The sequence below is a fragment of the Anopheles moucheti genome, chromosome 2 (assembly GCF_943734755.1).
Source record: "Anopheles moucheti chromosome 2, idAnoMoucSN_F20_07, whole genome shotgun sequence".
Lineage (NCBI taxonomy): Eukaryota > Metazoa > Arthropoda > Insecta > Diptera > Culicidae > Anopheles > Anopheles moucheti.
The window spans coordinates 27,725,322-27,750,734 of record NC_069140.1 but is presented as its reverse complement, the minus strand read 5'-3'; the positions used below and the strand labels follow the sequence as shown (position 1 = coordinate 27,750,734).

General features: G+C 40.8%; 4 protein-coding genes across 4 annotated transcripts; 3 read left to right on the top strand and 1 right to left on the bottom strand.

The window, feature by feature from the left end:
• The first annotated feature begins 181 nt into the window (after positions 1–181).
• On the top strand, positions 182–4,718 carry LOC128298222 (DNA-binding protein K10). The gene is made up of 2 exons (XM_053033971.1): positions 182–1,471; positions 1,723–4,718. The coding sequence occupies exons 1-2, from the start codon at positions 422–424 to the stop codon at positions 2,107–2,109; spliced, it is 1,437 nt and encodes a 478-aa protein (XP_052889931.1). The 5' UTR covers positions 182–421; the 3' UTR covers positions 2,110–4,718.
• Positions 4,719–5,463: 745 nt separating this feature from the next.
• On the top strand, positions 5,464–9,592 carry LOC128310646 (6-phosphogluconate dehydrogenase, decarboxylating). The gene is made up of 5 exons (XM_053047339.1): positions 5,464–5,642; positions 6,599–6,707; positions 7,360–7,474; positions 8,046–8,290; positions 8,373–9,592. The coding sequence occupies exons 1-5, from the start codon at positions 5,632–5,634 to the stop codon at positions 9,339–9,341; spliced, it is 1,449 nt and encodes a 482-aa protein (XP_052903299.1). The 5' UTR covers positions 5,464–5,631; the 3' UTR covers positions 9,342–9,592.
• Positions 9,593–9,984: 392 nt separating this feature from the next.
• On the top strand, positions 9,985–10,996 carry LOC128309774 (LYR motif-containing protein 4). The gene is made up of 3 exons (XM_053046243.1): positions 9,985–10,159; positions 10,225–10,345; positions 10,593–10,996. The coding sequence occupies exons 1-3, from the start codon at positions 10,071–10,073 to the stop codon at positions 10,644–10,646; spliced, it is 264 nt and encodes an 87-aa protein (XP_052902203.1). The 5' UTR covers positions 9,985–10,070; the 3' UTR covers positions 10,647–10,996.
• Positions 10,997–11,207: 211 nt separating this feature from the next.
• Positions 11,208–13,680, bottom strand: LOC128309773 (D-2-hydroxyglutarate dehydrogenase, mitochondrial). The gene is made up of 4 exons (XM_053046242.1): positions 12,995–13,680; positions 12,633–12,931; positions 12,400–12,556; positions 11,208–11,829 (listed from the first exon to the last, which is right to left on the bottom strand). The coding sequence occupies exons 1-4, from the start codon at positions 13,649–13,651 to the stop codon at positions 11,389–11,391; spliced, it is 1,554 nt and encodes a 517-aa protein (XP_052902202.1). The 5' UTR covers positions 13,652–13,680; the 3' UTR covers positions 11,208–11,388.
• Positions 13,681–25,413: the final 11,733 nt, after the last annotated feature.

The window sequence follows — 25,413 nt, the reverse complement described above, 5'->3', positions numbered from 1 at the left end:
TTTTTCAAAAATAGTACTTTCAACTAACTAAACTACATTGTTCCACTTTTGGATCATTTCTTAGTGCATCTTTAGAGAAAACAAAAGTTTGTATTGATTTTCTGGTTCGAGCTAATCCGAGGTCTATTTCTAGAACTGTCATCAGTTTAGAACAGCCATTTGTCAAAAGGAAAAACGCAGATAAAAGGTATCAAAGCACGCAGCGCATACAATAAAGGTTTTCCGGAAAAGAGAACGGTAAATTTATTCGGTGAATAGTGAAAACCCAACGATTGTTGCGATAAAAGAGCAATACTGACGCGAAAGTTGTAGAACGGATGTTAAAATTGTTAATCCGTTAACGCAGTGAGTAGCTTTACGGCGGGCCACAACAGCTTGATATCGACAGACGGAAAATAGCGCAGGAAAAACGATGTAAATAATGGTCTCCAACAAGGCCCCGATTAACGAAGGAAACAAACGCGTAGGCAATCAAATGGCTAATCGGCAGCGATTCAAACAGGGCATGAACAAGCCGTACAATCCAATGAACAACATGCGAAGCATGAGCGTGATGTTCAACGCGAATCAACTAGGCGACGATCCCGGCTTTGTGGATTTCAATGATGATTCAGTTACATCCAACGCAAATGGTACGGGTAACAATGCCGGTGGACCAAAACCATCCGTCTCGAGTGTGTTGGATGGTGGAAACAAAAACGGGCCCTTCGCCAACGGTAATCGACGAATGAATCCCCCGATGAAGCGTTCGATGAAGAATGGAGCACCAGGCATGAGGAATCGCATGAATGGTGGAGTGAACGGAATGCCTAGCTGGGGTCACCAAATGCCTCCGCCAAATATGTTTCCTGGTCCACCGGCAGCCGGTCGGCGAGGACATATGAATCCGCCACCGATACCACCACCAGTTCCGCCAGCCCATTTCCGCAACGGTCCGGGAATGCGCATGAGAGGACCACAGGGTGGAAGATACGGCACCGGTCATCCTGGGCCGATGTCGCTATTGTCGATGAACAGAACACTACCTCCTCCGATACCACCCATGGCCGGTCGGTCGATGCCCCCACCACCACCCGGTATGGGAAGAATGATGCCACCGCCTCTACGCCATGGTTTAGACGGACCGATGCGTCGCAATATGAACGGAAATATGCATGCACGTGGTGTGGGTGGTAAGATGGGGCCATTCCTACGCAACGGTATGGCACCGAATGGTGGTGCGATAGGATTGAATGGAAAGCGAACTCGAGCAAGACCGGCACAGCACCAGAGCAGAGAAGAATACCCACTGGACAAACCGTGGGTCACGCAGGGCATTAAAGCAGAGCATGATAAGAAAGCAGAGCTCGCAAATCGCCTGAAAGGACACCGGGATGATGTGCTGTTTGCACAGTTCAAAGAGCAGCGGGATAAGTTTGTCAAAATGTATGAAGCAGCACGCCTGGAATACATTGGAAAGCACCCCGAACAGGTACGTTTTTTTGCATTTCATGTTCATGTTCTTCGTCCTTTGTAATACGATAGTATTATTCTTCATGGAAACTTTACTTTGGTTATATTTTTTTTTATTTTTTTCAATTGCGCTTTGCTGAGGTAATTTTCCTTCACAAATAGTTCAATTCAGATGCGTATTCATTGGTGCAAACATAGATAACTTAAGTTAAAAATATTTATTAATACGCACAAACATTGAAAACACATTTTACCCACGATTCATTGCAGGATGTAGATAAAATATTAACAGCGCCGGCTTGTAAAAAAGCCCGTATCGAAAATGTAGAAAAAGCAAACGCTGCGACAGAGAATACCGCTAAAACCGATGGAACAGTTAGCAGCAGTGCTCCGGTTGCTACTGCCACAACTGTCCTTTCCACTGATTCTACTGAACCGACGAAATGTGACACAAACGGTAGTACCAATGCAGATGCAGATGTCAGTTGCACTGTTACGAACAATACGAATTCTACATCCTCTACTACCACTACTGCTACTATCGATACCAATGATACCATTGAAATCACATCTGCTACTGCTAACCAGGAACAATTGTCAGCAGAGACAGAGTTAAGTTCTGCGGCCGCTAGAATTGAACCTGCTGTACCCGTTTAGTAATCCAGTGTGTATTTTTTGTTTTAGTGAATAGAGAGAACAGATGAAATGATCCGTTTTTGCGATTAATGAAGAAACGATCCATCTAGAGACTACATAACTAAAAACTTATCAAACTCGTAAAAAAATCGCTTTCCATCGTTGTTGATGAATCGCAAAGTATAACATCATGCGTAGTGTAGGACATGCTGAGTATGTAAAAAGGACAGAGCAGAGTGTTAGCGTTTAATGATCTTTTTGCATAATGATGTTTTGTTCTCCCTCAATTATACTCGTTAGACTGAACGCCAAAAACCCAAACGAAGGATTAAAATGAGCATTTCAATGATGAGTAATTTTCAACAAACCTCCGTTTTTGTATCGAATGTAACGTTACACAGATAATCTAAACTGCAGAGATAATCTTTTACACATATATTGTTACACGCGTTACACTATTTAGCATCATACGCGAGGAGAAGAAAACAATACAAACCTATTGAAACTATGTCTGTTTGCAATAACAATACATCATATAGAAAAAATAGATCCCACCAAATAAATCAGCAAACTGTTTAACGATTTACCAGAAGGCAGAAGTCTATGAAATGTACTGTAAAACAATAGCTAGCTTCTGTTAAACCGAACATCGCACCGCATGCAATATAATCGTGGTACTGGTGTGAAGATGTATCCTTTACGACTATTACTAAGTAATACGAATTTTAATCTAAAACGAAAAGAAAATCTTTAAAGCAAACACAGTAGTATTCAGAAGTCGTCAGAATTGCTTGTAATGGAATTGGAAATTAGTATATGAAAACGTACACGGAACAAATTAGCGGCAAAACTGATAAAATATTTCTAATCTTTCGAGGGCTGCTGATTTGGAGCGGTTTTGTAGTAGTAAATATAATATATCGAGAAAAATTACACCGTTCACAGCCACTGTCGGCGTGATTTGTAATTGAAGGTTGGTGATAAGCGATCGAGTATCGAGAATTAGTAAAATTTCACGTGCGATATATATGATCATGATCAAACTATCCGCTAGCCAATATATAAGAGAAGTACAGATCCATGTACCCGACTGAACTTAAAAAAACAGAACCTCTGTCATGCACTATTGTCTATAATGCTACTGCTGCTGCTACATAGAATCCTACAATGTATGGTGGAGTTATAGCAGCAATAAGTGTACGAATCATGCATTTCATTTGAGTACTCCATTAACCTATTACATCCCAGAGGTACGAAATCTTCATTCAAATGGCTTGAAAGTTGATAGTCTGAGTCTGAAACGAGTCCAAATTAGGTTAGGACATTTTTATTTCACCGTCTTCAGAACTCGCGATGTCTGAAGAACAAAAATTTTTATTTTCTTTGGACATTTTTTTTCATAAATGTATTGTAACCCCTGGCAAACATTGTTTTCACATAAATTGTAGCAATATAGATTCTGTTAAAATGCCAAACTGTGAAATATTAGTTGCACACTTTTCCAACTTAATTTTTTCCGAACTTTGGACACTACTTAAACGACCAAAATTAATCTATTATTGTAGCTGGTATTAAAGGTACTCTTCAATTATCATCTGATACCATTAAAAACAAGCTAGACACTTCGGTTTCATAAACACAGATGTTTATAACAGAGTATTTTGACGAATGAAATTTCATACGCTGGGATGTGTGATTGGTTAACTTTGCGCAAAACGCTAACGATATAGGTAAAGTTTCACTCATACAAGTAGCAGCTTCAGCTGGAGAGCGAGTAACGGATAAAATATTTCAAATGTTGTATCAATTGACCATAACAAAGAGTAACAAAATTAAACGGTGAACGTTGCATATGTTCATATTGCTTTTCACTATCGTTACTGTTTTCAAGAAAATTATGTGAAGGTTATATTAAGCGTTAAGCTCCACATATATTTTAGGCATTTCTTTGCAAGATATTCCCATTACATTGGTTTATTTGAAAAAAGCTCTAAATATCATGATTGAATAGGATCTACAGATAAAATCATTGAGTGCTTAACGTGTAGACAGCTTCGCTTTATCATTTTTGTGCCTTTATTATGTATCTTTCCCGTGTCTGTTTAACTGTCTTAAGATTGTATTACATTGTATTTCATGTATCAATAGCAATAGTCCGAATAAGTCCGGAAAGCTTGGCATTTTAATGATGAGTTAAAGTTATATGTATGATTGAATCGCAGTTTTTTAAATGAACTTTTGAAATTGATGGTAATTGTTTTTTAGTGTACATGTGGCCACGTTTTATGTAACGCTGTATAACAAATACCGCGTTTTGTATATTATTTCCTATTCATAAAAGAGCCATCGTTGTGCAGTTTTATCATCTTACGTTGTATATTTTATTTTAATATAGTTTTCCATAACGCTTCCACATTAATTGGTCTGTTTACCGTATGTGCACGTAACGCGACACACCGTTGCTGTATCTTCTCAGGATTGCATTTACGTTACTTATTTATGATAATTTATTATGAAATAGCAGACCAACAACAAGTAATGGATGTGTAAAAAAGTGTTTGAACCCCTAACAATCCAGCCTGATATTGTTCTACTAGCAAACAACCCCTACACACAACAATCATATACACATCGTTTACGTTTGAACGTTCAATAAATGGAGTACAGTCTACCAACGAATAACAATAGGCCAGTTATTTGTTTTTTGTTAGATTACATCCAAAAAACGCGTGTATTTTTATTAAGAGTGCTACAGTTGCGGCACGCACTGTATTTGTAGCTCACGTGCTTTTAGCCACCCCAAGGACTAATTCCGCGCCGATCGTCACGTGCGGTGTGGGGGTAATTTTTTGCGCCGGTCTGTATATGCGCAAGATTCGTCATCCAGTGTGCATGCGTGCGTACGGGGCTTACATCGTACGATTCGCGTTGCTACGGACGATGACACAACTACCGCTGCATAGTGAAAACCGGCACTGGACAACGAAATCTTTCAGCCTATAGCGCACAGTGGAGGAATGTGATGATATTAGCAACATAACATAGCATACAACATAGCAATATTTACTTCCAAATTATAGGGTTGTTAAATCATTTACAAAACGTGGTAAGTTATTGATTATTAGTTGTTTTTACTAAAAAACTAATATTAGAAACTAGTTTGTATAATCTTCGAAAACAAATTACCAAATATTTCTATTAAAGCAGTATTTTAAACATTTACTTGTAGATTTCAAAGGAGGAGAATCGTCAAACAATTTCTGCGCACATTTGACACACTTCCAGACAAGTAATGCCCACTGTGTCATTGGAACCGTATCGTGTCGGTTCGCTGAAGCCCGGCGGTACCGATCGAACGACATTCGGCTGTGTGCATAGTGTGTGAAGCGACGTGTCTTCCGTGCGTATCGTCTGGTAGCTTCATCGAACACCTTTACCAAACGCCTGTACCGCATTTCCTCGCCAAGTACCGAAGGGGTATTACCCAGTGAATTCAAAATTAAATCCTTACGCCGTTTGCTCTGCACCTTGACATCGTACAACATGTCCAGCCCGTAAGTTGCGTACAGTGCGCCGCCACCATGTTCGATTCCTGCTCGTGCCACAAAGGGCACCTTCACCTGCCCCTGTGCAAGTCATCGTTTGACGCGTCGATCTTGCAAACACACTTGCGGCTAGTCAATTCCAAACCAAATGCGTTGGTTCGCTTTTTTGATTGGATTACCGAAGTTCTCCAGACATGGAAAACACGTTTGCTAAAGTGTCCCGGTCCCGTGTGAGCCCCACAGTAAACAAACAGACAGCGTTAATTGTAGAACCCGACGGAGCCATTGTGAATCGGCAGAAATTATGCGTCTTTTCCCTATGGTTTTCCCTTTTCGAGGGGTTTTGTGACGTTGTTTGAACCGTGGCCTTCCGTCAATAGGTGTTGTCTACTTTTAGCTTGAATGTTTGTTCCGAATGTTTGCCGTTTTGCTCGATACTCGACAAGAGTCCACAGTGTTCTTATCTCGCTTCCGTGACTTGTGTCGCGAATGATTGTGCTTGATTTAAACGTCCGTTGAGCGGGTTTGGAACGATCAAACTTTGCATCAAATATTGCACAGCAAAGGCGTTCTTCAAATCTGTTAGAAATCGTGCACAGTTCATATAATTGCACCTTGTCTTTCCATGTGAATGATTCGTCACAATAGTGCGAAGATCATCAGCATTCACAAGCATGACCCTCCAACCATCCAAGCATTGCCTGGACAAGGTCACCTTAAGCGCGATGCTAGGGTAGGCTTAACCAACCGTAAGACCTTTCCGAATGGAATCACAAAACCCTGTGGGCTGTAGAACAGGTCTGCTTGCATAATTATAAATGCGATTGGAAGAGGACAAATTCGTGCGATCGAGTGCGGCGATCGTGCGCGTCCGGTGACCTCTGGCAGGATGGATTAAGTGCACTGTTGGTAATGATTGATCTGCAATGGTTTTGCCCCATGTTTGGTTTTTTGTCCCTTTCCAGGAAAGCTGATATTGCGCTGATCGGTTTGGCCGTGATGGGACAAAATTTGATCCTCAACATGGACTCGAAGGGTTTTGTCGTTTGCGCTTACAATCGTACCGTGGATAAGGTGAGTTTGAAAATTTTAAGTACAGTTACCTTTATTAGGGGTTTTCAAAAATTTGAACCTTTGCTGTTTTTCTTTCCATCAGATTGTTACTTTCGATTCGTGGCCGCTTTCGTTGTTTATGCAACAAAGGCTATATAAAAGTTATTGCGTCATATATAGAGATAGAGTTTTAACTTTCACCGGGAGTTGCTCAATTAACTGAAGCGTGCCGGGCATGATCTCGTGATTACATTCGTTGTAATTTACGATTATCATTTCATTACACTTCGTTATAGTATTGCTTTCGCAGATATTTTGTAGTAACTTCATTGGAGAGGAAACTCCTGGTGAGATTTCTTTAAATTGTACAATACAAAGCCCTTTATATCGGGCAGTAACGTTTAAGTTTAATGTTAAAGCTTTACATGTGTCCTTCTCATAACTTTGAAATGACCTCACGAGGGCTATTGTACACCGCACAATTTAACGCAAAACGCACCAGCAGTGACCTTTCACCGTGCTGAAACGATCGCCGTGGATTAACATAAATGGGTCGAATGCGTTCTCTGGCATTGCTATCGATCGAATAGAACACCTCCTGTGCCTTACTTTTGTATCATGCTATACGACTGTCCTCTAATTGCATTCGTTTTTCCTATTCTTATCTCCTTAGGTTACCCATTTCCTGGAGAATGAAGCCAAAGGTACCAACATCATTGGGGCCACCTCGCTGCAAGATATGGTGAACAAGTTGAAGACACCACGCAAGATTATGATGCTGGTAAAAGGTAAAAGAATACTGTGGGTACTTAGGGTCATTTGTAGGTTGTACACCGCCATGCGTGCCGATCGAAATTCGCAAACGGAGAAGACGGTCTCTATCCAAGCGATAAGCAGTACGCTCAACCTAACTGTGTTTTCGCGTTGGTTCAAATGGTCATGTGTTGGCCATCGAAGCAGCGGACCAGCGGTAGTGCAAGGCAATAAGTGAAAGCTCCCGATCGGTGTTGACCTTTCAGGTTAGGCTTGCCTGTCACGCGTTCGTGCTAGCCGATGATGTCCCTGAGCATTGATCTTGAATTCTTTGTAAAGTGTCGCGGTTAATGAAACAGGAAGCCATCACACGGAACGTTAGTAAATGTTGCGTGCTGAAAAGAGATCGATGATGTTCTAGTTCGTGAGAGAACGAGGATCGCATGTTTTTGATCCGTGCGCGCATGTGACCCTTTGTAGAACGTTCGATGTTTTTTATGGTTATTTTGAAAAAGGCGATTGATCAAATAAAAAATCTTTCTCTTCTTTAATAGCAACAAAAGTTGATCATAGTACAATATGTACATCTCTTAATTTTATTTACAGCCGGCAGTGCAGTAGATGATTTCATTAACCAACTACTTCCGTTGATCGAGAAGGGTGACGTGATCATTGACGGTGGTAACTCGGAACATCAGGACTCGGCCCGTCGTTATGAGGAGCTGAAGGCAAAGGGTATCCTGTACGTGGGCTCGGGTGTAAGCGGTGGGGAGGAAGGTGCCCGCTATGGGCCATCCCTAATGCCCGGAGGACATCCAGACGCTTGGCCGTTGATTAAAGATATCTTCCAGGTGTGTAAAGATTTTGCACCAAAAAGTGTATTGCGCGAATGAAACCAAATTTTAAACTAATTTTCTCTTTGCAATCTTTAAGGCAATTTGTGCCAAATCGAATGGTGACCCATGCTGCGAGTGGGTTGGCGAAGGAGGTGCTGGTCACTTCGTGAAGATGGTACACAATGGCATCGAGTACGGTGATATGCAGCTCATCTGCGAAGCGTACCATCTAATGCTCGCTCTCGGAATGACACAGAAGGAGATGGCACAGGAATTCGACGAATGGAACAAGGGTGTTCTGGATTCGTTCCTGATTGAAATCACTCGCGACATTCTAAATTACCGGGACGAGGAGGGCTATCTGCTGGAACGCATCCGTGACACGGCCGGACAGAAGGGTACGGGCAAATGGACAGCGATCGCCGCACTTCATCATGGTGTACCAGTTACGTTGATCGGTGAAGCCGTATTCTCACGTTGTTTGTCTGCACTGAAGGAGGAACGCGCTCGTGCTAGTAAACAGCTTGCAGGACCCAGCACCAAAGCTTCCGTGACTGATCGCAAAAAATTCCTTACGCACATCCGCAATGCACTGTACTGCGCCAAGATCGTTTCTTACGCCCAAGGATTCATGCTTCTGCGGGAAGCTGCGAACGAGTACAAGTGGAACCTAAACTACGGTGGGATTGCACTGATGTGGCGTGGCGGTTGCATCATTCGCAGCGTGTTCCTTGGCAACATTCGCGATGCGTTTGTGAGAAATCCACTACTGACGAACTTGTTGCTGGATGATTTCTTTAAGAAAGCCATGATGGATAACCAGCAGTCGTGGCGTGAGGTGGTGAGCCAAGCTGTGCTGTGGGGTGTGCCAGTGCCGGCCCTATCGGCTGCACTCGCCTTCTTCGACGGGTACCGTTCGGAGCGTTTGCCCGCCAACTTGTTGCAGGCACAGCGTGACTATTTCGGTGCCCACACATACGAGCTGCTGGGTAAAGAGGGTAAATTCGTACACACTAACTGGACCGGTAAGGGTGGTAACGTTTCCGCCAGTACCTATTTGGCTTAAGCGGGCTGTTTAACCGGTGGAACGGTAGATCAATAATACTTATTAACTTTCGCACGTCAGAAAGCGCTCCATTCCATCATCATAAAATTAAATCTCCTTCCCGAGAACAGTGTTGCATGTTTGGCATTGTTTTTTTTTCTTTGGCTCATCGATTTCGATGCACCCACACGTTTTAGGTGCATCAGTTTATTTATTGTTGTATATTTTTGTACTCTGTTTTTCTTGTAATAAAAAATCATGTTGAACCCGAATGTCCACGTTATAAACCTTTATTGAAAAATTATGATTTTCAATTTGTAGAATTTTGATAAAAAACATTTGTTAGAAATCGAATAAAAAAGAATCGCCCAACTGATTGTTTGAATTTGTAGTACCTAGCGCGATCTTGTGGCAAATAATTTAAGTATAATTGAATAAAATGTTTTGCACTAATATAGAGTCGTAGTAAATATTGTGAATTATTAAAGTATAAGTGTTTAAATATCAATAAATGATAATAAAACGGAAAAACTAGTTTTTTCTATTGATATTTGCTTGACTGCATGTGTCAAATTTGACACATTGAAAAATAATGTCAAAAATGCGTGTTGGGCCGTGTCTGGGAATGGGGAACGCTTTGTTTTGATTTGCATTGCGTGAAAGACACCGCATATTATCAACACAAACATTTCACCTACTGCGAGAAGCTGTTCCTGATTTCATTCCACTCTGATAACAAATTTGCCGTGTATGGCCGCACCGGGACACAAGATGAAGGTGCTATCGCTCTACAAACAGTTGCTGCGTGCGTCACAGAAGTTTGATTCGTACAACTATCGGTAAGTGCCGGTCATGATATTACGGAGCAGATTTTAATTGATTACGTACTGTTTATTTTTTACAGCATGTACGCACTGCGCCGGATTCGTGATGCATTTAGAGAAAACAAAGCACTGACCGATAGCACCACCATTGCTAGTGAGCTCTCGTACGCACAGAAAAATCTCGACATCATCAAACGGCAGGTGAGTGCGATAGGGTTTGTTTATCTACTTTGGGTGTTTGAGGTTAGGAATTTCTTGAACCGGAGTAATATGATGTAATAATAGTATTTTAACGTGGAAATTAATTAAACGTCTGTTTCGTTTGCATTGAGGTAGTGAGAAGTAGTTTAATGCTTGATGTACAGCAACAGCGAATTGTTTGGCAGCTTTTTATTAACTTTATTTCCCTGCCTTCTTTGCGGTACCTACGACCGATACCTTCTTTCAGACTATTGTTGGACAATTGTATGGTGCACCGGATAAGCTAGTAATAGAGAAATAAATCCAATCGACCTTTAAGGATCGAATCCGAATGCTGTATTTCCACTATCCATCATTCTGGTACTACTGCCGGCTAGGCTACAACATCAAAGAACCAAAGGAAAACATTCAACCGGGCGCGATAAGTTTTGCAAATTTTCGCGGCATTTAAAAAGATACAGCAATTTAACATCGAAACGATGACGATGTAGTCCGAAAGCCATAATCGTAACAGCAAGAGCGAAGAGACAAATGTAGCGAAAGACACAAAACCTATAAATGCATGCTGTGTAACTAATTACAATCGTTTAACATAGTTGCTTTTGAATATAATGAAATTAATTAACTAGTAAACGGCTTCTCTTCATTTGTACTGCCTATGTACAACTTCTGCCTGTAGTAGATTGTCAATGGCATATTTGAGGCGATTCGTTTTGATTATTTAGCAATATATTTTAACTAGCTAAATACAATGATTTACGAAGTAAGTATGTTCAATTACAAATCAGCTATTTGTAGTTATTAGTGATATAAACTATGAGGGTTCGAAACAGTTTTTAGAATCATTTGGACGGGATTGTATATCAAATCAAATACTCCTTTATTTTACAAACTTAAGCATTCGTTTAAAATATGTACCTGTACACCCATGCTATTATGAATTGATAACTTCATGCTACAAACGCCTTAAAAATTTCATCCTTTCTACTGCTCAAAATCCGCATTAATCCTCACTTTATATACGCCAGTTCGCAATTGTTATTCTACCGCGACTGATCGGGTGATTCGGGTGGCAACACTTTGTACGGGTTCAGGATACCGTTCGGGTCTAGCAGTTGCTTCATCTGGTGCATCAGTCGCAACGGTTCCGACTGTTTCGAGTAGTGCAGGTACTTGCGCTTGAGAAAACCGATCCCATGTTCGGCACTGACACTCCCCCTCAGCTTCGAAGTGTACTCGTACACGAACGGTTCTAGCAGGCCGTAAATTTCCGGCGTAAAACGAGCACAGGACACGTTCAGATGGAGATTCGAGTCTCCTATGTGGCCGTAACCGGTAACATTAATCGCCAGATCACCGACACGCTCACGCACCGCCAGTACAATATCGTAAAACTGATCCAACGGTAGCGAAATGTCGTACTTGAAGCAATACCCATCGCTCAACAGACTGTCCGCAATCTGTTCACGTAACATCCAGATATTCTGAAAAATAAAAACCCAACAAGCGTTAAGTGTATAAATAAAAAACGACGATTATTTTGTAACAAAAATAAAGCAACAAACCGAGATCTTATCTCTCAATACCTTAGATAAAAAGTACAAAATGGAGCGCGATTTTGTTATCTTCTGCGATACCACGCTATCATCTAGCTTGATACACAAGCGTTTGACAAATATTAGCATATGGTTAATGCATGCGTTTAGAAAATGGAGTCTATTCTTTGTCGTTATCGATGCCTCAGAAGGGAAGTATAAATATTTGTACTTATTGGCTGATTTGGATAAGAAACAGGCACAGAGAGGTGAAAGAAATCCTCAAGAATTATTTAATTGTGCGTCTTTTTACAATTTCAAGAACAAACATATTTACATTAATAAAATATAACGTTCAAAATGGTCTAATTTATGAGCTTTCTTGTGCTACGACGAATCGTAGACTGGGAAATAGACCAGAATATTAATCTTCCATTAATTCCATTTTAAGAACAAATACAACTTTCACTTAAAAAATTAGAAACAAATTCGTTCAGAGAAGAATATTTTTTTCGCTACCTTCATTTTGGTGGAATCGTTCGTGACTGTGCCATCCTGTACCAGGCCCTGCTCCATCGTTTGTTCCAGGAAGCGCGTAAGCTTCTCCTCGTCATGTTCTGCATCACTTCCGGACGTTTCGATTAGCATGTAGAAGGGATACTTCTCAATCGGTGACCTTAGTTGGAGAAGTTTTCACAGAAATACTGTTGTTAAAATTCTGCTTCCGATCGCTTCTTACCTCGCGCGCTTACTGCAATCCATGGAATCGTGTGCAGCTATCCAGCGATGGAGCATCGATCATTTCGCACGACGACAATACCTCCCCGAGGCCACGTTTCGCAGCCAGGAACGTGCGCTTGACGTCATCGTAGCTGTTCAGTCCAAGGAATGCAACATTGACGGAACGGGAAGCGGTAGGGCAGAACATGGACAGACGTGTAATGATGCCGAGGGTACCCTCAGATCCGATGAAGAGATGCTTCAGATGGTACCCGGTGTTGTCCTTCTTAAAGTTAGACATCAGATCTAACACGCGTCCTTCGGCCGTTACCTTTAATCATAGAAATTGAAGTTCAGCAAGCTATCAGCCAAGCAGACTCCACGTAATACCTACCGCCTCAACGCCAAGTACAGAACCGTGCAGATTGCCATATCGCACCAGCCGCAAACCGCCCGCATTCGTGGACACATTGCCCCCGATATGGCACGATCCCTTAGCACCGAGATCGAGCGGCATAACCAATCCGCGGGCACCGACCTGCTCCTCTAGGTTGGCAAGCACACAACCCGCCTGACACACCACAATACCCGCGTACTCGTCGATCCGCTCGATCGTATCCATCAGCTGCAGCGACAGGACGACCTCATCAAACACGGGCACCGAACCACCAACCAGACCCGTATTTCCACCCTGAGGACACACGGCCAAACGACGCTCGTTGCAGTAGCGCATCACGTCGGCCACTTCGGCGGTAGTTTTGGGTTTTAGCACCACCCGACCGAACCCGCGCACACTGCGCAAATAGTCGATGTTGTAGTTCTGAACTTCGTCCGCCGCTGTCAGCACGCGGCTCGTGTCGGGTCCGCCAAGAATGCCTCGAAATACGGCCACATCATCATCGGTCAGCTCAGCGAACGATCCGCGCTGGACTGGGTAACGATCGCATGTCAGTGCCGGCACTTCGCGGGGCCCGGTGGCGAAGGCACGTAAAGCCGAGGGCGTCAAGTTCCGGGGGAAATTCACGCGTTGCAATGCAGAACGCAGCAACATTTCGTATTACCGCAGTGCAGGCAGGTTGGTTGAATGATTCTAAAATTGTGTAACCAATAGATGAAAATGTATAAACACATTGTTAAAATTGTAATGGAATTTTATACAAGATTTCGAAAGACATAGACGCTCGCTAGGAGTCTAGAAGAGTCAAGCAATAATGCGGAATTTGGTACATATCCTGGGATTGAACCAGGATAATGGATCACATTATGTTCATTTGTGTTGTATTAATGTTAATTTCCACTATACCCACTATAATGTCGTGGAAAGTTTCAATCGAGGATGTCCAGGCGATGATTTAGTGTTGGAATAATTAAAGCAGCATTAACTGGAACTCACCAGTACAGTATAGCTGCTATAAAGACAACCAATTCAATATTTTAATCGATGTACCAGACTGTCAGGTGGTAGTGCTCTAGCACTCCTGAGAAAGTTCGGATTCGTCAGGTGAACACGCTACACCAAGTGCGCCTCTGAAAGTGGCAATCTGTTGACCGGTGGACATCATCATCCAGACCAAAAATTTACAAACTTTTAAGAAGAGTTATTCATATGACTCTTTAGTGAGAAGAAATCAATTCTAAAAAGAACCATAAGAATCCCTAGAGCGGACTGGCGGATCATGAAATAGATTCAGATTCATCCATTTAGTTGAATGATTCATTCAGACTCATGAATCGGAATCAAATTAATCCAACATTACTACTTCAAAACCTGTAGCGTATGTAAATCTGACACACAGCCATAGTCCAGCAAAGTAAGATCCACCAACATGCGTTTATTTGTGGAGTTGTTATATCTGCCGATTGTTTAGGGCACAACAAGGCCAGTCAGAAGTACAAAGTCGACGATATCATCGATAACATATTTGCAAACATAAACATGCAAACATAAACAAATTTGCTAACCTATTTAAGACATAAAAAACTAAAAAAAAATAAACAAAAATGGCTTTAAAAAAGGGACAAAAAATCACAAATTTATACAAAAATACAGAGAGGAGAAATTAACCTACTGATTAACACCAAATTGTACCACTAATTAGTAAACTGATTGCTAAAACATAGAGACAAATATTGCCATATTGGCTGAACTGCATCTAAGAACGTATTTATATAAACGAAATAGACAATAGAAGAAAGTCGATATTATTTCTTTAATTTATGACAAATTTACTATCGCGTTGCACGAATAACTGTTTCATTATATAACAATAAGGAAAAATTTCGAACCTCCATGAACATGAAACATTGCAGTGAAGAACCATTTCCAAGTATAAAGAAAGGTTTTTCAGATGTAAGAAAAAGCCCGCTGACTCCGAAAAATGTGTAAAATGTGAAAAGTTAAATCACATTATGCACGTGGACGGTTCCATTATTCATTTTCACGAAGATAGTCGCGTGGCGAGCGCTTTTCGGCGTACAGTACGCAAAAGATCCAGCCAGTGGCTTTTTCAAGTCCACTACCATTTGGCTGTTTTTTATGTTTGCTTGCTTATTCTTGAAACTAGTTAAATAATGCAACACAAATGGAATCAGCACTAATCTACGACTCATATCATATAGCCATCAATTATCCTCGCAAGTCAGTCAGTTCAGTAAGTTTAGTGCAGACTAGAACCTCGATGTTTGGTATGCGGGTGTCAACAGTTGTTTTAATTATGAAATCTCTTTTGATGCTAAAATAAAGAAAAGCTTTCGAACAAACCCACAAATATATAAAACCCTTTTTTCTAACTTCAACTATTGACTATTGACTTTGTTTTCGATAAAAGAACAGTTAAAAAAAGTAACAGCGGTCAAAGCAAAAAACAATCAAAAACATTCCTCAAGCTTGTTCAGTGTTTTGTGGCACTTTTATAAAGGTGAGCACAAATGCCCAAAACCAAATTGATTACAAATTAACACCAAAAAGCAAAATGTATCATGATGAGAGAAGAAAAAACAACAACCACACACAACTACACAATTGGCCTGGTAAAACATAAGCCAACGGTTCGCAAAAAGCTGTGGTCCTGTTTTGGCTTTTTGTCACATTCCAAACATTCAAATGGAATCGTGCTGTTTGCGTTCTCATTCTGTCACCCTTGCATTTGATTATGCTGTCGGTATGTTGCACATTTAGCGTTATCGTGGAAGAATATTCCCACCACGCATGCGCACTGATATGACGTAAGATGGGCAATGTGAGATTGCACCCGAAGACACACCTGAAGACGGTTGACAATCAAATCTGCACGAAGTTTAAAGTTTAATTTTACTACAATTTTGTTTGTTTGTTCCATTAACAACAACATATTTCCAATGATCTCTTTCTGTTTTGATATCGTACGTTAATCATCGGGAATACAATCGGGCTAAAATAATTCGTATCAAAATGAACAAAAACAGCGTTCAATGGTCAGGCGAAGTCACAGCATGCTTTGGTGCTTCAAAAAAATGATTCGCGAGACAAACAATACGAAGAAAACGCGAGGTACAGCAATCGAAGAACATCGCTATTCTCTGTTAACGCACCGACAAAACGGTGTGGCCTGCAGAACGTTTCATTCCAGTTTGCCGCAGGAGTCCGAAACGTGACCGTGACCGAAAACCGGTTCCATTTGCTTTAAGCCACACGAAAGAACAAGGTAAAGGAAGGTTGGAAGGAAGAGCATGGCAGGAAAGAATAACGCAACAAGCACAATAAACACTCCAGTCGCGCAAAAAGCAGCAACCATCTTTTAAGGAATGCGAAAACATTAAATTAGAAGCTTTTTTTCCCGTTCGCGCCCAGCATATTGATCCGATGCGAAATATTGCATCCTTCCAGTTAGAAGGGTTTCGATTTTGGAAGCTGCTCTTTTGCTTGAAACTCAATGGGGTTTTATGTTAAATTAATTAATAATAATAATTAATGAATATGCAACAAAAAATAATTACAAACTTGCAATCTGTTTTCATTCCTTTCATATACGAGTTCTATATAATCCCAGCTTCTACATCCAGACAAAACAAAACAAAAACCAGGCCTAAACACCTTAGTTGATGATTGAGGCATACTAATGCAAGAGGCCGTTGTGTTACAACATGAAAAATTGATCAGAAAGAGTTCTCTGAGCCATTACTTCAATCAGTAAAGCGTAAACGAGGATCTACTGATTACTGAATCATCGTGGTTTAAAATATTATTGCTGTATTTAGCCGGCATTCTATTAAAAACCTGACTGAGGCCTCCATCTCGAGACCATGGTCTAATGGTTATTTGAAGTTTATAGTTTATAGTTTATATAATGGTTATTTTTAGTTTATTTACAAAAAGTTTTCATGCACAATGCACACACATGTCTGTTAAATTGCTTAACAACATCCGTTGCTTTATGTTGGTTCGAAATATGAGAAACTGCATAAAGCTATCGCTATAGCTATAGCTTTAAAGCAAAATGGTTTCAACAAGTAGAATTGTTTTAATAAAGCTGGACAAGACTGTCAAATTATTAAAATAGGTAATAATATTTAATTATTTCCATGGGAAAATATGGAACTTCCCGTAAGGAGGACTATCGGTCAGAACAAGACCAGCAAAGGCTGGACCTTATCAGGACTTAAACCAAAACATCAAAGATCATAACACGTCTCAAGGCACTAGATAACACTGCTTTTCCGTTAAACACTTGTTATTATGTTTATTTAAAAAAAAGTTCTCGTTTACTCTCGGAAAACTTGTCAAGTGTTAAGTAGTATACAATTACGTTACATACTTACAGTTACTGTACAACATTTTTATTAGCCAAATATTTTTTCTTATTTTTATCTGTAGTAATAAAACATGAATGTTGAGAGGCGATGAGAAGCGAATTAAGCAATATTACAATTTACTAAGGCTGAAGAAGCAAAAATTGAGACTAGACAATCTAGGCTAGGTAGTAAATACGACCAGAAATTTCAAAATATGTTTTTAAATGTTATTTAAAAATTAAATTTTATTTAAAGCAAAAGTTCATCATCGGAATTTAAACATGCAGTTGTAGCATGTTGTAATAAACATGTAGCATGTTCAGAATGTAGTTTAAGCATGAGTTATATTCGAACTATGTAAAAATCGAAACTATACAACAAACACTATGTGATTTATGAAAACAAATAGGTGATTAGACGACATTCGGTGTACCTCATTATTTGAGACGTCTCTGTTATCATCAGCAACGTAAGAAAACATGTATCGTTGTCATACAATATTGATAGGGCTCAAATATGCAACGCTTCCGGGTTGAATTGTTCAATGACTGGTTTAAGCATATTGTGATACTTTTTTGTTTATATCATTTGGTATAGCACGAGAGGTGATTAGTTACTTTCCCATTATGTAAAAACTTAATTGGCACTCCCTAAATTGACTGATTGTCAAAATCATGCTGGTGTGATGTTTATAATGATTTTAATACTAGATTACCAGGATCCAAACCATCAAAGAACCAAATATTTTTAAAAAATAGACACGGTATATGTTTTAAAGAGCCAATTTTTATACTAAAATTGTTAGTGATGATGTATTGCTTTATTAAAATTTTGGAATTAATATGTTACAATTGTACTTCACATATGTTCACGTTGCTCTCAGGAAAAATTGATCACCATGTCTAGAATTTAGTCGAGTATGTATTCGAGCTTGTAATTATAATTGTATTCGAGATGAATAAGCCGTAATGTTGAAATGTAGCCAAAATTTGGGGTAAAATTTTAGCAAGCTTGCAAACGCAGCAAACCATACTTTGCCGACCACTACAATCAATTACGAAGAGCAAACCTGTAAAATGTGTTTTTATTAAATGCAATTAAATCCAAAATTCAAATTCAAATATTGTTCAAGCACATAGGTAAGTGGATAGTTCTAAAGAGAATACATTAAACATTGAATATTAAAAAAAGGAACATCCACAGTTTTGGCTTGGCTACGTGCAAACAGAAGTGATCAGTGAACAGAAAAAATGGTACAGAAAAAATTACAACAAAATAATACAAATTACAGCTTATCAAACTATAGCATACTTCTGCCCAGTAAACTTGATTATTTATCATTATTACTGTAAATTTGAAAATTAAACTTCGGTATCTAAAAAATGTGAAAGACAAAAATTCTGTGGTATCAGTTGTAAATGTTTCAGTTTCAAAATGTAAGCCGAACTATCGTACGTGTTCACAATAATAGACAGGTGAGTTAACGTAAAACTAAATGTAATAAAATACAGATTCGACAATCAGGCGATTATACATACATTAACAAAAGAAAAAACTTCCTTAAAACGTAAAAGTGTTGCTGAAGGATAATAAAACACAATTATGATGCTTCGTGTCATTACTCCACAAATTTTTGCCTGTGTATAAAGGGTTAAAAAAATACTGATTTTTTTTTTGAAGTCTAATTTCTTCCCTGTTTATGTGAACACAAAAAACTCTCAATTTTTCAAAATCGCCACAAGTAAAATAAAAAAAAACAATTTATACGGCCCCCGGCACGCTATTCGAACGTTTGGTAAAGCAAAAATGGCGCCATACGCTTACAAGCTGCCAAAGCAGGAAATGGTTAATGCTCGCGCCATCGCAGTTTTACCGTCACGGGAGAGGAGAGAACGGCCACTTACAGCAATAGTGAAGCGAAGATTAACATTTTTGAATGGAAGAAAAAGGAAGAAAAACATGAAAACAGTAAGCAAATAAGATACGTCGAGCAATGGTTTCGGGCCGCAAACAAGATGATCCTCAAAATACAGAAGATCCTCAATATGTTTGTTTCTATACGATCTGATTAGAACTGCACTATTGATGCAAACATTGCTATGCTTCCAAATTAAATTCTCTGCGTTTAAGAAGTTAAGTTTAAAACGGTAAGAGATCTTCTGCATCTATTATAAATGAATATTTTCCTAATTGTAATGGATTTCGCCATTAACCATCATTAAAAAATGAATGTTATGTTCGATCGTGCAGATACTTGCATCTTTTCAAGCCTTCGAAATGAAGATTGCATATTTGAAATTTTTTCTAAAAATTCTATAATATTGTATCATTACAAACACAATCGATAATGCTTTATGTAGTACAATGCGTTAGTTGACATACCATTTCTCTTATTCTTAAACGGTAAAATTGTGGAAACCTAGCAACGAGTTGCTAAAAATAACGCTCCCACAGCACGCGCAATACCGCTCAGCACAAGCGAAACAAGCAAAACACAATGGTGTAAGCGGGGTGGTATTTTTAAGCCCACACGTCGCCCAGAAGTGCGAAATATACAGCTGAAGAAAGGAAGCAAAAATCCCCCCTAGTGGCTCGTTCCGATTCCATGCAACACGAAATTGCTGACCCCGTTTGCTGCACGTGTACGTGTGTTTTTGACGGTTAAACGTGGCAGCAGTTCGCGAGATCGTGTGTGCCCGTGTCGGTGCAGTTGCGCATATGTGCCATTTTTGTACGCCCAAGTACCAAGCGAGCAGACGAAAAAGCGAGTAACGCTCTCACCACGGATGGACTTGTAATGTGTGTGCTCGGCCGGGGTCGGGGCATTCGGATGTTGTTCGCGAAGCAAATGCGCAATGGCGCGCTGCGAACAAAAGCGAACAAACGAACAACCGATTATCGAATGGGGTGGCTTTAGGACTCCATCGCAAAAGTGATATTTTATTTTTTGTATTTGCTTCGAAACCAACAGTCCGATGTTGCTTTTGTTCATTATACAGTAGCTTTGTTTTAACACCTCGGTCCCATTTGCGTGGGAGAAGAATGGTGGAATTATAATCGTAAGAATAATGAAGTAAGTGTTTAACATATTTTTTTTTCGCCCATTGCTCATTCCATTGCAAAATAATCGTAAAAACGCGCGTTTGTTTGCTTGTACACGTGTGGTTGTTTCATGTAGGACAACCACACACTCAGTCACACACAGTTGTTTCGCCAAACAAAAAAAGCACCAATAAAGCCTGCGCGACAGAGATAGCCAACTCCATCATTTCATTCTCTTACTGTCTCCCTTCAGCTGTATCATTATGCTGCACATAGCAAACTTTTCCCCTACATTTTACGCACAAATTCAGTACAAATGGTGGGGGATTCCTGTTACATGGGAGAGACATGGCATTTGCCCACGCCCTTCGAAATAGCTGCAGTATCTTCGGTTTGTTTCACTCTCGCAAACATGTTGAGCAATTTTCTTCCTTGTCTTCTCTCGCTCTCCCTCTCATTTTTTCTTCCTTTTCTTGTCAGTGTGTTGTGTCAGAATAAAATGTGTGCACGATACACCGAACTACCGTCAGGTAATGCGTTTTTTCCCGACTGTCGGTTGTAGTACGAAACGACCAATACGATTTGTTTGGTGCGCAAGCGTTCACGCGTCCCTGGCTATAGCAGGCTGATGAAGAGAAGCTTCACAAACGCACTCACATTCACAGCACCTCGTTCACGTTCACGTACGTGCAGCGAAGGGTAGAGCAGTGGTGATCACTGGCAGTGAGAACGAGAGATCCGACAGCGCTAACGCGTGCACCCTGCTCGCTCGTGTGGCTGCTGCTCCGGACAAGAAGCAGAAGAGCAAGCGCCAGTGCCAAGCATTCGACCAATTTCGTCAACATCCAATTCGCCAGTTCTCCGTAGCATACACGCCGAAACACGGCAACACGGGAGTTCCCGGGGTTCAGCGATGCCAATCAACAACGGAAGCTGCTGTCTCAGCACGTAACGCCCGGTAACGGCATAACAATCTAGAAAACGCAAGGTAAGCAAAAGCGGGGATTATTCTACCAGGGGAAGTTCTAGTCCATCCATTAGCATATAGGCGCTAGAAATAGAGCAGGGATGCAGTTTGAAACTTTTGTTCGTTCGTGGGATATCTTTTTTTTGCTGTGTGTTCAATCGTTTCGATCGTAGCAGTCCCATCTGTCACAGTTGTCAAATCGTTACTGTGGTGTAAGCGAGACAACGTTATACTTGCGTTACGCGCGATATAACTGATGTTAGAGCGAAACAGCTGCTTGTGCGCTAGCGGTTGTTAGGAAAAAACGTCAGACATTCATTAGATTGAACGTGTGGAAGAACAGCAAAAAAAGGTACAATTTATTAAGCATCTTCAGCAAAATAAGCCCATTTCGTCCCCTTTCTGCCCTTCCCTCTCCCCTTCGGTTCCTTCTACAGCATAAAGTGCGCAAGTGCTGGCCAGTATACATGAAGGAAAAAACCTTTTCACACACCACAATCGAGAACGAGAAAGAGAGAAACAGAGAGAGAGAGAGAGAGAGTAACGAATAAAAGTGGGGACTCTCTTTCGCAAAGGTAAACACACGGCACAATATCCCGCTTGCACTTACACATGAACGCAAACGTCGCTCGGTACACGGTAGCCACTGTAACGCATCTCCCTTTGCGAGCGCCTCTTTACGCAGCGGCACCACAGCTGCACGTCCGCGCGCGCCATCATTATACGTTCGTCCGTCGCCGGTGTGTTCCCAAGAGCGCGGTTTCTGCCTTCTTGCGCCAGCTTGCTTTGCCCGTGCAAAGGTGCAAGCAGCAGCCGAGAAAGGGAAGTGGTGCGTGCGCACACCCGACACAAGTATCACGCGGGTGTGTAACTGTGGTGGAGGAGTGTCAAAGAAAGCAACCAACTAATGCGAAACGAAGTTCTCTTCTTGGCCTCGAGACCTGACCACACATACCGTTTTGTGTTTCACCACATTGGATTGGTCGGTAGTGCGCGGGTGTTGATAGTGGAGCGACTGATAACAAAAGGGCATCTTTTGTACATAGAACAAGACGAGAATAGAGAAAAAGGCCGAAAGTGTACGCACACACACACACACCGTCTTTGTCGCGATTTGAATAAGAGAGTGTGTGGTCGCGGTTGTCATTAAAATCCTTACCAGTGCCCTGAAGTGTCATCTATTCGTGGCCTATGCCTGTGTGTGTGTGTTATCACTACAGAAAAAACAATGATAAGTGAACGCGTGGCGATAGGCCCTTCATTATGCAGAATGCGAGCAGAATGTTAAACAAACAGAAAAAGAAACGGAAAATCGAGGGCAACTTTTCGAGTTGTTCCACTGAGTGAGTAAGAGGAAGAAAACTGCGCACACATACAGTGAGCAAAGTAATTGTTTCACAGTTGTACTGTAGTAGAAGACGAAGGAAGAAAAGACCGTGCAATAATATTCCAATCTTGAAGAATTCACCGATTAGACGTCAAAAGGAAATGCAGCCAAACCTTTAGCCTACGAAAGATGAATATGATGAAGTATCGTGAAAATGCCGAAATAATACGCTGACGTGAGTGAGAAAAACGTCAACATCGATGTTTGGTGGTGTTGCGATGGAAACGCATCCCATCCCCAACGCATCGCGCGCAGTGATTCCATTTGTGCCGCCGAAAAGTGTGTGTGAGTGTAATATTATGGTGTACGAAAGTGTGCGTGAAGTTACCAACACATCAGTGTAGAGTTTTATACTGTGCAAAGCGCTCGTCGTCAATAGTTGGCAAAAAAGTTAGTTAGTGTTAGTGCGTTTTTTGACAGACTCCCAGGCACACTCACACCGATCGACAGCGACAAAAAGTGCGTTTTTATGTGCGTGTGCGTGTCTGTGGTGCTGCCCTACCGTCGTCGGTTTCGTTTGCGCTTGAAGACTGTGCGGAAAAGAAGCACGAAAGGTTGGTATAAAAAGCGTACACCCGTTTGGATTAATGATTTCCCGTACCTTTTTTGTATTGGAAGTCGGCTAAATGGACATAGAAATAGAAATTGTAGAAATTGTACTCTGTTACGTTTCTGCTAAGCTGTAAGTTTATTATTGAGTTTTTCTGCAATAGGTTTGGCAAACTTCCCAAAAGAAATCATTCTTTTTTTAGCTAACGGGTTGATTTATTATGATAATAAATAATACGTTAAACTATTTAACAAGCAACAAATTTTCCATAAAAAAACATAACAATAAAGGTACACCACTTGGGAGAAGATCATCATCGGTGAAAATTCTCTCAAGTAGACGTCAGTAGTAATTGATCGTATCTAATGATTCAAACCCGTACATAGAACAAAGAAGAGGAATACACCATCAATATGTTAATGGGTACGGGCCTTTGAGGCACATAAGACCATGAAATACTTAGCCAGATCAAACAAGCATATCCTGGCGGCAGTGTGAGGATCTGATCTTTACGTTTCCTTCGATTAAAAGTCACTTTCATCTTTCTTGTTGCCTGTTTCATTCCCTTGTGGTTGCTCTGTTCCCGCTCTGTTTTTGCTGTTTTCATTCGTCTCAGCAAAAACTAAGGACCTTTTTCCCTGAAATGCAAGGCAAACGTCCGGCGCATGATGTTTTTTTTCGCCTCTTACCACTCTTTTCCGGTATCTCTTTTCCTTTCCTTTCGATTAAAATTAACACGCACACACATGCATTCTAGTCCGTCTGGGTTCGGTGTTTGAGCTTCTAAGAACGAATTATCGTTCGCATCTTACACACAAACGGGCAACGCGGATGGTACAAGCCTTAGAATCAGGAACTGAAGGAACAGGAAAGGAACGTATGTCCTGTCTTGTGGGACCTTTAATCAACGGTATCCCCTGTGTAATGTGGCTCGTGAGAAAGGGCAGGATGGCGCTTGTGTCTTTTTCTTTCCACCTTTCCAAAACTGTCGTCAGATGTCAGCTTGATAATTAATGTCATGCCACATGTTGAAGTCTTAACTATTCTCTCCTACAATCCAAGGGATCTCTTCTACTATCCAAGTCCAAATATATTGACTAGGACTATCAGAATTATTGCTTAATGAAGAACTCTATAAAATTAAAATAAGTTCTTATAAAATGGAATGAAGGATATAAACGCTTAATTGATGTACAATTTATTGCTCCTAACCGTAGTCCTCTTCGTTAGAACTTCTGTTCGATGGTCCACTCATCCTATTGAACGATGAGACGACACACGATGCACAGAGTTTGCTTCTCACATCAGAAGTTGTGCGTGCCTTTGGGCAACAATTTGATTAATGACAGGTCATTATCGGTTCCCTGCTCTGCCATCTTCCAAACTGCATACGAGCGTTACCAGTATGGCAAAGTGCAATAAGTCTGACCGTCCAGGGGAAAACGTAGCGTCCACAACCACATTCGCGCGTACACACAGCGATTAATGACTGGCCGAGGATTGAACAATCCTTGCCTGACGCTTCTACGCGGTAGCTACGCGACTATTTGACATGCTAATGGCTATGTCGCGCTGAGTGGGCCATGGAACAAGGGATGAAATAACCTGTCAAAATCAGCTGCTGCTACGATCAGATTGATGCGTTTTGATTTTGTCGACTACCGGTGTTTGTGGAATGTGTGCATTTGCAAGATGATTGACAGAGGTTGAATGGATTCTGGCTGATGAATGAAACCACGTGGCCATGATCAAGTCGAATGATCCAACATGATCGTTTCCGCTTCATGGTGATCTTTCTTCGTTTCTTTTCTTATGTTGATGATGTTTAAAATTGAGCTAACTCTCCTCTCAATATTGCTGACCAGCTTCGATATGTTATTCGACCAAATTGTGTTGCATTAATCAGAATTGTAGTAAACAAATTGCAATAGTTTATCTACGAGATTTTTAAAGGCCCCCGCGATTAGTGTTAGATTGAATTTGGACTTGGCCAACATGTCTAATGTCTAATCACACCTTAATCTAATCTCATCTCAAGTATCATTAAATGTTCACCAAAGACTAACAGCTTCGGGTAAATATAAATCATGGAAAGAC

Bases quoted from the DNA above. Each gene is read 5' to 3' on its own strand.
- LOC128298222 (XM_053033971.1), top strand. From the start codon at position 422: ATGGTCTCCAACAAGGCCCCGATTAACGAAGGAAACAAACGCGTAGGC. The intron at 1,472-1,722 runs GTACGTTTTTTT...GATTCATTGCAG, and splicing joins TTGGAAAGCACCCCGAACAG to GATGTAGATAAAATATTAAC.
- LOC128310646 (XM_053047339.1), top strand. The intron at 6,708-7,359 runs GTGAGTTTGAAA...TTATCTCCTTAG, and splicing joins ACAATCGTACCGTGGATAAG to GTTACCCATTTCCTGGAGAA. The intron at 7,475-8,045 runs GTAAAAGAATAC...TTTTATTTACAG, and splicing joins GATTATGATGCTGGTAAAAG to CCGGCAGTGCAGTAGATGAT.
- LOC128309774 (XM_053046243.1), top strand. From the start codon at position 10,071: ATGGCCGCACCGGGACACAAGATGAAGGTGCTATCGCTCTACAAACAG. The intron at 10,160-10,224 runs GTAAGTGCCGGT...TATTTTTTACAG, and splicing joins TTTGATTCGTACAACTATCG to CATGTACGCACTGCGCCGGA. The intron at 10,346-10,592 runs GTGAGTGCGATA...ACCTTCTTTCAG, and splicing joins TCGACATCATCAAACGGCAG to ACTATTGTTGGACAATTGTA.
- LOC128309773 (XM_053046242.1), bottom strand. From the start codon at position 13,651: ATGTTGCTGCGTTCTGCATTGCAACGCGTGAATTTCCCCCGGAACTTG. The intron at 12,557-12,632 runs GTAAGCGCGCGA...TCTCCAACTAAG, and splicing joins ACACGATTCCATGGATTGCA to GTCACCGATTGAGAAGTATC. The intron at 11,830-12,399 runs GTAGCGAAAAAA...TTTATTTTTCAG, and splicing joins ACGATTCCACCAAAATGAAG to AATATCTGGATGTTACGTGA.